The sequence below is a fragment of the Myotis yumanensis genome, unplaced genomic scaffold (assembly GCF_028538775.1).
Source record: "Myotis yumanensis isolate MYYU_CA2020_CCGP unplaced genomic scaffold, mMyoYum1.0.hap1 SCAF_18, whole genome shotgun sequence".
Classification (NCBI taxonomy): domain Eukaryota; kingdom Metazoa; phylum Chordata; class Mammalia; order Chiroptera; family Vespertilionidae; genus Myotis; species Myotis yumanensis.
This window is the reverse complement of record NW_027223769.1, coordinates 4,323,371-4,339,087: the sequence shown is the minus strand read 5'-3', so window position 1 is coordinate 4,339,087 and position 15,717 is coordinate 4,323,371. Positions and strand designations below refer to the sequence as shown.

Below are 15,717 nucleotides of genomic sequence, written 5' to 3'. Positions count from 1 at the left end.
CCCTTAGTTGCTGACTTCAGACTCCACCCAGACCATCTTTCTTTGTAGTCAAGATTATTGATAGTATACATTCCCCTGCTCTTTCCTGAGGTGCTAACCAACAGCAAAAGAATTGAAATAAAGACAAACTCATTGATACCCTAAACAAACAATTGCCCCGAACCTCCTCATCTCAGCTGTGCCCGCACACTCCACTCCTCTGGGGTGCAGGGAAAGGGGCCAGGTCTGCTCCCACCTACCTTCCCACCCATCCACACTAACCCCAGAGTGGTGGCTTATGGAAGGGCTTAAAATCCAGACTGGCAGTGGGTTTGAGGTGTTTCCTGTATTTCTTTTAGCCAAAGACTACCACAAAAGATAGCACAATCCTTGAAACCTTAAATTCCATGACCATTGTTTATTATAAAGGTGAACCCAGATGAGCTTATCGGTAAGATTTCTGGTAGCGAGCACGGGCACCAGGACCACCAAACTTTTTGGATTCACAGCGACGGGGATCAGCTACCAGCAGGGTCCGGTCATACTGGATAAGGATGTCTTTGATTTCCTTCTTGGAAGCTTCATCCACATCTGGGGATAAGAAATGGGATAAAGATTTAGATGACCACGGAAGCATTCGCCTACTGTCTGGAGCTAAATGCCAGAGCTGGCACTTGACTTGCACCCACCCCCACGCTGATGGGAAGGACCCACTCACTCACATTTCTGGTAATAGGCCACCAGGGCTTTGGAAATGGACTGGCGGATTGCTGTGAGAAAACCACACAAAATAAGGTACATTAGTTTTAAGATCCAGGAGTAGGACCTTGCTCTCAGAGCCACCTCCCACCCATGTTGCCCAGGTCCTCCTGGGACTTACCATAAATCTGGGCCACATGACCACCACCCTTCACACGGACTCGGATGTCCACGCCAGCAAATCGCTCCTTCCCAAGAAGCAGAACAGGTTCCAGGAGCTGGAGGGGGGGAGATGATAGGATTTTAGACCACAATCTGGGCGACTGAGCCACTTCATTGAGCATCCTTCTCTCTCTTCATGTAGCTTCTGCCACCAATGGCCCCAAAGTACTAGTGGCCGTGGGAGGGTTGAGCTATCACTACACAGCCAGGAATGGAGGAATGGAAGACCGATGAGATTGTTCAAAGCAAACCTAAGCAGGCAACCTCCCTGCATCTCAGATTCCCCATCTCAGACTGGTTCTTAAGACTTCTGACTTTTAGCTCAATAGTAAGGAAACCTTTGCTGCTACCAAAGCTGCCTCAAACAACAAAAAGCACTCTAGGGCTATATCAGGTGCCTTTTCTGGGTTCCCCATCTGAGTTCTCCATCCTCCCTTTGAGCCCCACAGATTTCCAAAGGAATTACAACCACACAGTAATGTGTGCCACATCCTCATTTTGCCAGACATAAGCATCTTGCATGTGCTTGGACACATTTATTTTACCTATTTTAGGTCTCAGATCACAGGTCTCCCTTCAAACCGCCCCCATCCTGCCCTGACCCACTCAGATGCCAGAATCCTCGCCTGGTCCCCCCATCCCAACTCCAAATACTCTGGGAGTAGTGTCTGGTATTAGATCCATTCTGTTTCCCCCAGTAGACTGGCAGCTCTTTGAGGGCAGGGCCTGGGGCCTTCTGGATCACTGTTGCCCCCAGCACTCACAGGCTGTGCATACAAAGCCTTCAAATAAACTGGAAGAGTAAGCCGCAATATGTAATGTCTGCTATACCAAGTATCTTAGACCCTACCTCTAAATTCTAACTAACCCCGAAATGTGGATGTTATTCTTTTTTTTTTAAATATATTTTATTGATTTTTTACAGAGAGGAAGGGAGAGAGATAGTTAGAAACATCGATGAGAGAGAAGCAGCGATCAGCTGCCTCCTGCACACCCCCCACTGGGGTCGTGCCCGCAACCAAGGTACAAGCCCTTGACCGGAATTGAACCTGGGACTCTTCAGTCCCCAGGCCGCCGCTCTATCCAGTGAGCTAAACTGGCCAGGGCAAGGATGTTATTCTTTACATTTAAAAGTAATAGACTTTATGGAAGGTATTCTAATTTATCCTCACAACAGCCCTTGAAGGTAAAACTTATTCCCATTTTACAGATGACGAACTCAACAAAGGAAGAGTAGTTAGTTGCCTCAACATAGGCTATCAGAGACAAAAATCACACTTCAATCTCAAAGAAACTGAGGCTCCAACAGAGAGGAGCCCCTTCTCAGCCAAGCAAAATAAACCCAAATTCCATTCCTGTTCTTTTAAATCTTACTGAGTACCTACAAAGTCCAGAGGAGTGGAAACTGTTATCCCTTATTAACTAATTTCGAGAAATCAGGCCAAAAAAACTCTGGTAATGCTCTTGTCTCTTGTCCGCAATTGAGTGGGCTTCCAAATATCCGTTTTCAAAGCACCTTCTCAATCTTCAACATTCACTTTTTTTTATTAAATTTATTGGGGTAATATTGGTTAATAAAGTGTACAATTCTGCCATGTGCCATCTGCACATTATACTGTGTGTTCACCACCCCACGTCAAGTCTCCTTCCATCACTATTTATCCTTTACTCTCTTCTACCTCCACCTCTAATCATCCAGGTTTTCACTCACTCTAAGCTTTTATCACATCTTCTGTACCCCCAAACCCCACACCATCGCCAAATACCCCATTTTTCTGATCCCAATTCAGCTTCTAAACATCCCTGTTGGTACCAGATTCCTCAGCTTCCAAGATCAACGAACTCCAGGAACCTGCTTATTTCAACATCTGTCCACAGTCCCCCATTCAACCCAAACGCCCGTCGTCAGTGCCAGCACCTTGTACTGAAGCGTCCGCGGCTCGATCATCTCCAGGGGCCGTCCGTTCACCTTTATGAGGCCGTTGCCCCGTTTGCAGTGCGCCACGGCTGTGGCCGTCTTCTACAGAAAGCGAGGGGAGAGACGAGGGCCACGTGAGATCACGGTTCCGGCTCCCGCGTAGGCCCAGAAACCTGCCATCGACCCCTTCCAGACCCGGCTTCCCCGACCCCTCTCCCCGGCTCCCGGCCCACCTTGCGTCCGAAGACCTGCACAGACTGCAGAGGACCCTTGGACGGCATGACTGCGGGCGTGCACAGAGATCCTCACCGCGCGGCGCCGACACCGGAAAAGGGAAACGCGGGGCCACCCGGGCGGCTTTACAGGGTGTGCGCAGGCGCCTTGAGCACAGCGTCGCGACGAGGAGGAGCTTTACGGCTGTGAGGTAGCCAGAGGGCAGGACTCCGGTTGGCGGCAGGATGGCGGATCCCCTGAGCGGTGGGCGGGACCTGGAGCGGAAGGGGCGGGGCCTGAAGGGTAGTGCAGCCAAAGAAGGGTGAGGAGCACACGCCGTTCTTCACATCTTCATCCCTCATTGGTCACAGCAGTTTCATTTGCATGCCGGTTTTTACTAACCTCCCTCCTCCTACCCCCTGCAAACACCGATCCTAAGTCCCCGATAAAGAGGCCTTCCTTAACCCTCATCGCCCGCAGACTTCCTCCCCAAAGCCTCCCCCGCCAGAATCTCCCCTCCGGAGCCGGCAATCAGGCAGGATTCCCAGGTTGAGGATTCAGAGTCCTCCTACCCGCTGGAGCCCACCTTCTTGGGGAGTCCTCTCCCAGAGTCCTCTTCCTCCTGGAGTCCCCTCCCCTAGAACCCACCTTTCACCAGAATCCTCTCAGAAGTCCACTCCCCTGTCTGCCTCTTGGGGTCCCTCACTCTGGATTCCTTTCCCTTCATCTCCCTCCACTCAAGGGCTTCCTCCCCCATCGTTCCCCCCACAATCTCCTCAGAACCCCCTCCTCCGGAATCTCCCTTTCTCCCTAATACACCTTTTCTAGAACCAACCCCCTAGAATCTCCTTTCACAAAATCTTCCTCTCTCTCAGAGCCCTCTCCCTCAAAATCGACCATCCTTAAGAATTTATTTCCCTTCAGAGCCTCCTTTCCCCAGCAACCGATGTCCTTGGAATTCCTCTCCCAGAATCCTCCTTCCCTTAGAGACCTGCCTCCGGAATCTCCCTCGCAGGCTCCCTACCTGGAATCCCTAGATCATCTCCGCGTTCTCTGCCCCCAGGCCTCTCTCCACAGAATTTTCCAGCCCAGTGCCCCCCGCCCCCACCCCCTCCCATCTGAGCAACCTCAGGAGGGGGTCACCTGCCTTGTTCCCCCCACTCAGGATGCTCCCTTCCCAGCCAGGAGGATCCTCTAGGCTGTGTGGAGGGAGCCCACTGCTGCCTCAGTTTCTCTGGCAGCACTGGGCCTCGGGTCCAAGGTTCAAAGGGGTGTGGTAATTCACCTTTTGCCTGGAGGCCTGAGATGAGGCAGAGGTTGGTGGGCCTAGAGTCCAGCTCCAAAAGGGTGAGAGAGTGAGAGGGAAAGGGGCAGGAGGAAGGGAGCACCCACAGCATGACCTGGAGGGACACACAGACATAACAGCACACGTGGAGCAGAAAGACAAAGGGGCCAAGGGAGAAGAGGAGGAGAAAGGAGAGACACCTGTCAGTCAGAAAATACAAGCGATGGAGATTCCGAGACAGAGAGCCCAAACCCTCAGAAAGAGACAGACAGGGACAGGCAGGCACAGAGATCCAAGATACGTGGGACAAGTAGAAGCAGAAAGGAGAGCAAAGACCCCCGTTATGCACCTTCAGACACGGATAAGGCCTAGCACAGGATGCCCACTCACACCACGCACTACTATCTTATGGGCCCATTTGGGAGCGGAGGAGGCTCCAAACTCTCCAGGCTGATCCTCATGTACTAATCAAGCCTCCTATCTGCCTTGGGGGGGGGGGGGGGGGGTCAGTAAGCCCCCTGACTTAGGCCCTCTCTACTCTAGAGTCACAGTCTTCCCCTGCCTCTTGGAGAGCATTCCCTGAGTATCTGTGGACTGAGTGGAGCTGGACAGGGAGGGAACGGGGCAGTTCCCTTCACCCCCTCCAGTCTTCCAACTTGCTCCCTCTCTCTGTACCTCTTGCTTCCGGGACCCTGGGCCACGGGACCAGAGAAAGCCTGGGGATAGGCAGGGTGCCCATGCGGCCTCTCTGGATCATTCTCCTGCTGGTAAGGCCTTCAGGGGGCCCAGGACCACCCCTCTGTCCTCAGGAGCCTTTCTACTTCCTGGTTGCCATCATGAAGATGCTGGTGAGGAGCAGGAGGGGAGAGTCAGCAGTCAGGCAGGGAGGGAAAGCAGGGGCATGTCTGCGGAAGCTCAGGCTCTCCCACTCCAAGATCTGATTCTCCTTCCTACCTCAGAATTGTAGTGAAACAAAAATGATGGCAGTCTCTACACCCTAGATGATCTCTTGGTGAGTATTTCATTAGCTTCTTAGTGAAGTTGGAAGTTTTGGAAGAATCCACTAGGCTTGGAAGACATGACTGTTAGCGGCAGAGGCATTGGCACTAGTGTTCTGGGTATCCAGTCCATGACCCAGCCCCAGTCTTGACAAATATATTTTGTTCCCTGCTGTCTCTGAAGTCTAGAACAATGATGGCACATCTAATCTAATAAAAGAGAAACATGGTAATTAGCGTACGACCGCTACCCTTCCCATTGGCTAATTAGCGAGATATGCAAATTAATCACCAGCCAAGATGGCGGTTAATTTGCATATGTAGGCACAATGCAGGGAGGCGAAAGGGAAAGCACGGAAGAAGCTCCCTGCCACTGACAGTGATCGGAAACCCAGGGGGGAGCTAAGAGCCGGGGGGAAGGGCAAAGGCGGCCACCAGGGCCGCCTTTGCCCTGCCCCCCAGCCATGATCGGAGAATCGGGCGCCTTTGCCGCACTGGCCAGTGATAGGGGGAAGTAGGGGTGGAGCCAGCGATGGGAGCTGGGCAGGGGCGGAGCCCGCGATCGCAGGACGGCTGCAGCTGGAGGGGGTCCCCTGCCCAGGCCTAATGCCTCGGCTAGAGGCGTTAGGCCTGGGCAGGGGCGGTGCCAGCGATCATGGGGAGCAGGGGCAGAGTCGCTGATGGTGGGAGCTTGGGGTCCCCTGCCCAGGCCTAATGACTTGGCCACAGGCGTTAGGCCTGGGAAGGGGTGGAGCAGGAGGTCTCTTGGAGAGCTGTGGGTCCCCTGGGTGAGAGGCATTAGGGCGGAGCCGTCAATTGCAGGGAGCAGGGGCCGAGTTGGCGATGGTGGGGTGCTGGGGGTCCCTTGCCCAGGCCTAATGCCTTGGCCAGAGGTGTTAGGCCTGAGCATGGGCAGAGCCAGCGATCGTGAGCAGGGGCGGCGTGGGGGATCATAGGGAGCTGGGGGTCCCCTGTCCACCCTGATCCGGGACACCCTTCAGGGCAAACCAGCTGTCTCCCACCCGTGCACCAGGCTTCTATCCTATATAATAAAAGGGTAATGTGCACATGCAATTTTTTTCCAAATATATTTTATTGATTTTTTACAGAGAGGAAGGGAGAGGGATAGAGAGTTAGAAACATCGATGAGAGCGAAACTTCAATCAGCTGCCTCCTGCACACCCCCTACTGGGGATGTGTATGCAACCAGAGTACATGCCCTTGACGAGAATCGAACCTGGGACCCTTCAGTCCGCAGGCCAACGCTCTATCCACTGAGCCAAACCCGTTAGGGCGGTAATGTGCAAATTGACCCTAACAGCAGAACGACTGGGAATGACTGGTCACTATGACACACACTGACCACCAGGGGGCAGATGCTCAATGCAGGAGCTGCCCCATGGTAGTCAGTGCACTCCCACAGCGGGAGCTCTGCTCAGCCACAAGCCAGGCTGACAGCATCACAGAGGCAATGGTGGGAGCCTCTCCTGCCTCCTCAGCAGCTCTATGGATATTCAACTGCAGCTTCGGCCCGCTGGCAAGTGGACATCCCCCAAGGGATGTATCACTGCCAGCTTAGGCACAATCCCCCGGGGAGCAGGCCTAAGCCAGCAGGTGGACATCCCCCGAGGGGTCCCAGACTGCGAGAGGGCACAGGCTGGGCTGAGGGACCCCCGAGTGCACAAATTTTTGTGCACCGGGCCTCTAGTAATAACAAATAATGATGACGATTATAGCTACACATAAATAGTGTTTACTCTGTGCCAGATACTAGTCTAAATGCTTTAAGTATATTAGCTTATTTACTCTTCACACTGATCCTCTAAGGTGGACAGGGCCATCGTGTGTATGTGTGTGTGTGTGCACGCGTGCGCGCCTTGTGTGTATGGATGTGAAGGTTGTACACTGCACAAGGATCCCACATACACAAGGATAGTATTCACATCCTGGACATAGTAGTCAATTTTCAGCAGATGGCAGTAAATATCTTTTTTTCTAACAAAATAGCACTTGGAAATGTTTTAAGGAATGAATGTCCTTTTCTAACTTACACAGGTACAGTATGGGCTAGTGTCAGCCCTCAAAATAGGGATTATTGCCCAGCCAGCAGAGCTCAGTGGTTGAGTGTCGACCTATGAACCAGGAGGCCACAGTTCAATTCCTGGTCAGGACGCATGCCCAGGTTGTGGGCTTGATCCCCAGTGTGGGGCATGCAGGAGGCAGCCGACTAGTGACTCTCATCATTGATGTTTCTCTCTCTCCCTCTCCCTTCCTCTCTGAAATAAATAAAACTGTATATATTTTTTTAAAAATAGGGATTATTCAGAGTTCCCTTTTACAGATGAGAAAACTGATACCCAAAGAGGTGAAATGGACTTGTTCCAGGCCAGAAGTCAGAAACCTTGGGGGTGGGAATTTGGGATCAGGCCCTTGCCCAGAGACACCAAGTCACTCTGTCCCCACAGGTGTGTCCTGCTGAGACTCCAAGCTGCTTCTGGCTGGAGCTAAGTTGGGTTTGAGGAGGGCCCATCCGTGGGGACTGCTGTGTTCAGGCTACAGCGGCAGCTGGATGCCCTGGGGTCCCGGCTGTGGGTGACAGCCCACGGCCCTTTTCCACCTTGTGAAGAATATCCTCAGAGACCAGTCCCTCTTTTCCTGGCCAAACTCTTGGAGTTATTACAGGAAGCTTGTGCTCAGGATGTGCCCTCAGATAAGCCTTAAAGGACAGACTCCCTGGTACCAAACCCTAAGCCTTCTCCTTCTAGATCAGAGATGCCCCTGGAGCACTAGAAGCCAAGGAGGAGAGGAGAGAAGATGGGAAATATGATGAGATCTGAAGCCTGAAGCTTCTGACCTACTGGAGCAAGAGGTTGGATAACTGGCCCCACCTGCCACTGTTCTGCCTCTTTCAGATACTCCCTCCTCTCTCCTCTTCCAGGAAGGGACAGAACACTGCACAGGTGCCTTTTAACCTCATCCCTATCCCTTAAGGACAGGGAGAGTCTTGTGGTTCACATCCCTGGCTGCAAATAATTATTCTGGTGGGTCCTGGATATCTATATTTTAAAAAATTAACTTTAGCCCTGGCTGCTGTGGCTCAGTTGGTTGGAGCATTGTCCTGTGCAGGTTCCATTCCCAGTCAGGGCACATCCCCAGGTTGCAGGTTTGATCCCTGGTCAGTGTGGATATGGAGGCAATTAATCAATGTTTCTCAAATCAACGTTTTTTTCTCTCTCCCTTCCTCTCTCTCTCAAATCAATTAAAAGTATTTTGTTAAAAATCAACCTTATTGAGATATAATTTTTTAAAAATATATTTCTTTATTGATTTCAGAGAGGAAGGAAGAAGGAGAGAGAGAAACATCAATGATGAGAGAGGATCCTTGATTGGCTGCCTCCTGCACGTCCCCTACTGGGGATGGAGGCCGCAACCTGGGCATGTGCCCTTGGCCAGAATCGAATCTGGGACCCTTCAGTCTGCAGGCCGACATTCTATCCACTGAACCAAACTGTCTAGGGCAGTGGTCAGCAAACGCATTAGTCAACAGAGCCAAATATCAACAGTACAACGATTGAAATTTCTTTTGAGAGCCAAATTTTTTAAACTTAAACTATATAGGTAGGTACATTGTTATTAACTTTATTAGGGTACTCCTAAGCTGGCCTTTGCTAAAAACGTCCTCAATCTGAGGGGTCGACCTCAGCGAACGTACCCCCACTTCTTCTAATGCCACTTCTTCAAAATAGACTCCCTCAGGCCAAAAACCGACTTCTGCACATGGGCCACGAAGTTTCAATCACACTGTAAGTGCACGCCCTCACTTGGTATTTTGTGGAAGAGCCACGCTCAAGGGGCCAAAGAGCCGCATGTGGCTCGAGAGCTGCAGTTTGCCGACCACTGGGCTAGAGCGATCTTTATTTTATTATTATTATTTTTTAGTATAGTGTTTTTTAATTTTAATTTTTTTGTTAATCCTCACCCAAGGATACTTTTTCATTGATTTTTAGAGAAAGTGGAAGGGAGGGGGAGAGACAGAGAGAGAAACATTGATGTGAGAGAGACACATCGACTGGTTGAATCAAACCTACAACCGAGGTACATGCCTGTGACCGGGAATTGCACCCCTGATGTGACCCTTCAGTCCACCGGCTGATGCTCTAATCACTGAGCCAAACCTGCCAGGGCTCAGTGCGTTCTGACAAGCTTTTACGACAGGTAGCCACATTTCCATCACCCCAGAGCGTCCCTCACGTTCCTTTGAAGGCAGTCTCCACCTCCAGTCCTAGGCACTGACTAATCTTTCTGTCTGTAAAGATTAATTTTGTTTCCTCTAGAATTTCATATGAATGGAATCATATCTACATATCCTAGTGCTGGCTTCTTTCACTCAGCATAATGCTTCTGAAATGTATTCAAGTGTGTATCAGTAGCTTGTTACTATTGCACTGCATGGATGTGCAGCAACTATTTATCCATTCTCCTTACAATGGATATTGGTTGTTTCCAGTTTGGGCTATCATGTATCTCTCTCTCTCTCTAATATTTTTATGTATTTTGATGTGCTGTTAGGGTTGAGAGTTGAGAACCACAGATACACCAGGGAAGAATTCTCCACAGGGAGAAAATCAGTGTTCCTTCTCTTTCCTGCAGTAAATGTCTTTCTGCAGAAGTGTCAATAGGCATTTTATACGTGAAATCTTATTTTTTTATTATTATTTTTTAAAATTTTATTTTCCTTTTATTAAGATATTACAAATGTTTTTATTATTTTTTAACTATATTTTTATTGATTTCAGAGAGGAAAGGAGAGGGAGAGAGAGAAACATTAATGATGTGAAAGAATCATGGATCGGCTGCCTCCTGCTCGCCCCCTACTGGGGATCGAGCCCACAACCCGGGCATGTGCCCTGACTGGGAATGGAATTCAGGACCCTTCAGTCTACAGGCTCTATGCACTGAGCCAAACCAGCCAGGGCGTGAAATCTTATTTTAATCCTCACGCAAGGATATGTTTTTATTGATTTTTTTCTAGAGAGAGTAGAAGGGGGAGGAGAGAGAGGAGGGAGAGAGAGAGAAAGAGAAAGAAAGAAAGGAAGGAAGCATGAAATCTTATTTTAAAGAGCTGCTGTGTGAAGGAAGCAAGCTTAGAGAAAGGACACCATTTCTCTAGGGGGGGATTGTTGGATTGGGGAGTTTGTACTTATGCAGAGATACATCCATGTATTTTGACTCTGGTAATTGCCTTGTGAGCCTGCTGCCAGCCCAACAGCACTACATTCCCCTGTAACTAACTAGATGTACAGTAAATTTCTGTAAATTGAATCCACGCTTATGAATTAGCAATGTGTTCTGAGAGCTTCAAAAGTTTTTTTGCCATCAGGTTAATTTTTCATCTCTCTCCCTCATGCCTGGTTCTCTTTGACACCTCCCTGACGAATAATTACTGGACTAATACATAAATTCACATTTAATCAACTTAGGGACACTGCAACCAAAAACAAGGGCTTTGAAGTCACCCAAACTTGGGGAGAAATCTTGGGTCTGCCACTTTCCGGTTAGTTAATTTTTCTGACTCCAGTTTCCTCGTCTGCAAAATGGGGCTACCTACCTCCTAAGAACGTTTTAGAAGGACCCATGAGATGAAGTATAATTTATTTGCTAATTTGTTTTGCTAATTGCCTGCAATTCCCTTCTTACGCATGGCACGCCGCGTTAGTGGTCTGGGCTACATTCAAGCACTTATTCTGGGCTGGAAAAGTCCGGGGCCCAGAAGGAATAATTTACCTCCCATTCGACTCTCCCAAGATGTCGGCTCCAGCTTCCACATTAAGACCGCTGTGCCGCTCTCAAGATGGCGCACAGGAAGTGCGTCACTAGGATGCGCCCCGGAAATTTCGCGTTAGGCGAAGCCAACGAGCAGATTCTCGCGAGAGGTTACGTCAGTCCCATCCGGGCGTCGTGTGAACTGCAGCTGGTTCCGAAGGCGGAGGTGGGACCGGAGGGGTGCGGGGTAGTTTGGATTGCGACAGAGCAGGCCCGGGGGTCGCCGGGAGCTAGGGAGTCAGAGAGACCGGGTTTCGGGGCTCTGGAGGTGTAGCGGGTGGTGCAAGGAGGGACCTTTCGGGTTCACGGTTGCCAGAATGAGGCTGCCGGAAGTGCGCTAAGAGGCTTTTTTTTTTCTCTCCGGGGAAACAGGCTCGAGTGGGGGGTGGGGGTTCGAGATTGGGGGGTACGCTGAGCCCCCCTTCTTTTCCCTGCAAGAACAGAATATGTCGGACAGCGAGGACAGCAATTTCTCTGAGGAGGAGGACAGCGAGCGCAGCAGTGACGGCGAGGAGGCCGAGGTCTGTGGCTGGGACGCGGGGGAGGCATTGAGGCGGGGACAGGACCCGGGCAGAAAGGCGCCTGTGGGAGCTCAGGGGGGATCAAAATGAGCCCTGGTTTATGGGAGCTTTCAGGTTGTCGGGGGAGAGAAGGAGGCAAGCAGTGGGACAGGTACTGAGCCAGGGATGCTCCAGGTGCAGTGAGGTGACGGGTGATGTGGTGAAAGGACCGGGCATACAGTAAGCATTCGTTATTAGGTTTTATTTTTAGGCATGCCCAGTCATGCCAGAAACACATTTTTAGTGTCTAGTATGTGTTAAGCACAATTCTTTGCCCCTGTCAACAAACATTTAAAAAAATCTTAGTCCTTGTAAAAAAAACCCACACTTTGGCCTTGTGAATGTACATAAATATAATTGATGAGTAAATCATTTAGTAAGCTAGAAGGTATTCTGAAGTAGAGGAGGGGAATAGGAATCCTGGTTGCACTTTGAATAGGGTGGTTAGGGTGAGCATGAGTGGGTGACTTTTGACAAAAGACTTGGAGTGGAGGTGTAAGTCCTGTCATGTGGAAGTGTTCCCGTAAGGAGAAACAGCACGTGCAAAGTTGGGAGCGTGTCTGGTGTTCAAGAACTAACCAGAAGGCCAGTTGGGCAGATCAGAGTGAGTTCAGCAATAAGAGAAAGAAGAATCAGATGGTATAGGATCTTGAAGGCTGCGGTGAGGAACTTGGCCGTAACAGTGAGATGGAGCCATGAGAGTTTTGAGCAAAGGAGGGATGTGATCTAATGTTTTGAAAGGATCAACCTGTTTTTGGGTCTGTTGACTGCCCCGTTTCAGGAACTGTTAAACATTTCCTGGGATATAACTGATTTCAGATATTCTCTTATTGACTGTTTTCTTCTTTTTTTTCTTTTGTTTATTTCTGATTTACTCATTTGTTGAACAAATAAATGTTTGAGCATTTACACTGTTCCAGATACATCCTAGGTGTTGGAGTGAGAGTAGAACAAGGCAAATCTTTGCTTTCATGGAGTTTAGTAGGCAACAGTTACAAACTAATAAACAAAGAAGATGACATGATGATTATAGAGATCTCATTAGACCTACAGAAATGTAAATTTATTTTGTAAGTTGCTAACACTTGGGCGATTTCAATAAAAATCAAGATTTCCAGCTTTCTGGGAAATTGGGAGGAGCCAGCAACCTGAGACTAAGGATTGTTCTACACAGTAGCTCTTTGCTCAAGAAGTGGCAGCCCTCTTTAGAGCAGGGAATTTTCTCCAGTTCCAGGATATATCAGTTGCCATTTATTCTCATGCCTGTCTTGTGGCAGATTTAATTTATTTATTTTTAAATATATTTTACTGATTTTTTTACAGAGAGGAAGGGTGAGGGATAGAGAGTTAGAAACATCGATGAAAAAGACATCGATCAGCTGCCTCCTGCACACCCCCAACTGGGAATGTGCCCGCAATCAAGGTACATGCCCTTGACTGGAATCGAACCTGGGACCCTTCAGTCTGCAGGCCGACGCTATCCACTGAGCCAAACCGGTCAGGTCTTGTGGCAGATTTAAAGAAAAGGAAAGATTTCTTATACCTGTTGATGGGGAGTAGACATTTGATTGTCAATCCCTGTGCCCTTTGGAAAGCCCTCAGCTTCCACTGAAGAGTTGGAGGAATTGGGATATCATGGTGGGGTCGGGGCAAGTGGGAAATGCCAGGAAGGGCCTTTGCTCCAAGTTGTGCTGGGTCAGGGCTTCAGGATACTTTGCTTGTGGTTATGAGACCAGGATCCTCGGTTCCTTTTCCTGGCTGGCGTAGTCTGGTTTGTACTGTGCAGGTCTCACTTCCCTAAACCACACTAGGCTGGCTCGCCTGCTGTCACTAGGTGAGGCGGAAGGGTAGTGTCTTACTGCCAGAGATAGGACTGGATGGGCTTTTCAGACAGCCAAATGTTGGCATGGTCCCTGGAGGACTGGGTCCTGTGGATAGACATGTAGGGATGGTAAATGATGGGCCACTTACTGGAGGGATCAGTGGTTCACTGTGCTCAGCTTCAGTAACTTGCTCAGTCATTCAACAAGTGTTCCTTGAGTTCCTGTCATGTTTGGATCATAGCCTTCCTCATGGAGCCCTCTGTTTTGGGGTAGAGAGTTTCCTAAACAGGGATGGTTGCTGAGGGGGATGCTTAGAACAGATGGTGTAAGCACGTTCAAGTCCTGAGGTAACAGACAGAGATAGTAAGAGATAGTAAGTAGTGGGGGCTCTCTCTTCAGGGAGTGGAAAGAAGGCTTTGCTGGGACTGTGCCAAGGGGATGATGACAAGATTTCTAGAAATTATGCTGTGATTCTTATAGTTTGAGTTGTTAAAATGTGGGGCTTTGCCCTAGCTGGTGTGGCTCAGTCGGTTGGAGCATTGTCCTATACACCAGAAGGTGGCGGGTTCCATTCCAGTAAGGGCACATACCCAGCTTGTGGGTTCAATCCCCGGTCTGGGCGAGTGCTGGAGGCAACCAATCAATGCTTCTCTCTTCTTTCCTCTCTCTCTCTCAAAAAGAGTGGGGCTTTGTGGGCTAGTTAGGATTATGTGTTAAGCAAATACTTGTTTTTTCGGGGGAGGGTGATTGAATTCAACAAATATTTATGGAGTGCCCATTATGCGTTAGATATTGTTCTGGGTACGTGGGACACAGCAGAGAACAAATCAAAGGTCCCTGCCCTCATGGAGTTTACAGTCTAGGGCTTATGACCACTTTGCCTGCTCGCTCTGTGACCGTGGGCAAATCTCTCCTTAGCTATCCAATGTGGGAAGAAGCAGGCTTGGACCACACATGGTAATGTATCTGGTGCACTGTAGATGCCAAACAGATACCACCTCCAACCAACTACCCAAAAATAGGTCAGGCTGGAAGTTGAGTTTTAATAATAAAATATAAGGGGGGAGGGCAGAGGGAGTGCAGCCGGGTGGTCTGGTGTGCTGCTGTGCAGGGTCTGGGCTGTCTACACAAACTGCTGCTGCTGCTACTTGGTGGCTGCCTTACTGTCAAGGTCCTTGGCCTTCTCTGTAGCTGCCAGTGTTGTCTCCTTTGCCTTCTCCTTGCCTGTCTCAGCAAAGGTTTTGGAAGGAGCCTCGCCTTGCAGTTTGGCCAAGATGTATGCAAAACCCTTTATTGTCTTGGTCACTTTGCTTTTGAATGGGACAAGACCAAATTCTGGAGATGCCAAATGAGCTAGTGGAGACCCAAGCTTCCTGGTGGATTTCGGTCCAGCCGCTGTTTATCAAGAGTTCACACAGTAAACAAATTGTTCCTCCACAGCCATCAGCCAGGTGTAGTTGATGTTCTAGATGACGGTGGTCATGGCCTGGTCACAGTCGAATCCTCCAGGATGTATACTGAGTGAGCAACATTGGCAGGAAATATTGACTTGGCCCAGTGGGGCATCCTGTTGGTCTTGGTCAGGAATCTCTGGGACAGGAGCTTCTTCTGGTCAGGTGTCACCTCCCGGTGCACTGTCTCTTCAGTCAGGACATGTTTGCTAGAGGGATTTGGGCACTGCTGCCAGAAGGCAGCGAACACTTGGTCCCAGGAACTCCAGAGCACGCTCTGGCTCAGGAAATACTTCACCATTGTCCCAGGGGGTAGGATCAGCACCCAAGCAGCAACAGGGTTGCAGAGCCCAGGGGGCACACAGTGGCCAAGCCACGGCTTGGGGCATGTCTGCCAGGCACATAGCTCAGTCATCACTCCACTGCACCCCAGCAGCTGCCACTGCCATGAGTTGCCAGGCGCAAACATTTCTAAAGTTGTTTTCTGTCCCAGGCCTGGGCTGGGTGATGTTGGGAACTCCGTGATGCCTGAGATAGCCTGGGCCCTGCTCTCAGTAGTCAGGGCCTTGATGGAGGAAGCCCAGAGGATGTGCCTAGCTTTACTTAGGGTGTGAGGGGGAGAGGGCAGGCATGACTTCCTGGAAGGCAGTGGGTATTACTATTTTTAAATATATTTTTATTGATTTCAGAGAGGGAGGGAGAGAGAGAGCAACATCAATGATGAGAGTGAATCATTGATAGGCTCC

At 49.8% G+C, this 15,717-nt stretch overlaps 2 protein-coding genes and 1 pseudogene across 4 annotated transcripts in view; 1 reads left to right on the top strand and 2 right to left on the bottom strand.

Moving 5' to 3' along the window:
- Positions 1 to 377: 377 nt before the first annotated feature.
- On the bottom strand, positions 378 to 3,161 carry RPS16 (ribosomal protein S16). The gene is made up of 5 exons (XM_070398810.1): positions 3,052 to 3,161; positions 2,819 to 2,920; positions 860 to 956; positions 702 to 749; positions 378 to 570 (listed from the first exon to the last, which is right to left on the bottom strand). Exons 1-5 carry the CDS (start codon positions 3,097 to 3,099, stop codon positions 425 to 427), a joined length of 441 nt encoding a protein of 146 aa, XP_070254911.1. The 5' UTR covers positions 3,100 to 3,161; the 3' UTR covers positions 378 to 424.
- Positions 3,162 to 11,225: 8,064 nt separating this feature from the next.
- Positions 11,226 to 15,717, top strand: part of SUPT5H (SPT5 homolog, DSIF elongation factor subunit) — a 30,482-nt gene continuing 25,990 nt past the window's right edge. The window contains exons 1-2 of one of the 3 annotated variants that reach the window (XM_070398700.1): positions 11,226 to 11,303; positions 11,581 to 11,658. In XM_070398700.1, the coding sequence (XP_070254801.1) occupies positions 11,584 to 11,658 (75 nt within the window). In that variant the 5' untranslated portion in view covers positions 11,226 to 11,303; positions 11,581 to 11,583. The other 2 variants (XM_070398701.1, XM_070398702.1) reach the window with 2 other exon arrangements.
- Positions 14,644 to 15,272, bottom strand: LOC138997190 (PRELI domain-containing protein 1, mitochondrial pseudogene; annotated as a pseudogene).

What these genes read in the sequence shown, in the direction of transcription:
- RPS16 (XM_070398810.1), bottom strand. Translation starts at nt 3,099, where the DNA reads ATGCCGTCCAAGGGTCCTCTGCAGTCTGTGCAGGTCTTCGGACGCAAG. An exon ending in TGCAGGTCTTCGGACGCAAG is followed by an intron (nt 2,921 to 3,051) that starts GTGGGCCGGGAG and finishes CGCTTTCTGTAG; the next exon opens with AAGACGGCCACAGCCGTGGC. An exon ending in GGTGGCCTATTACCAGAAAT is followed by an intron (nt 571 to 701) that starts GTGAGTGAGTGG and finishes TCTTATCCCCAG; the next exon opens with ATGTGGATGAAGCTTCCAAG.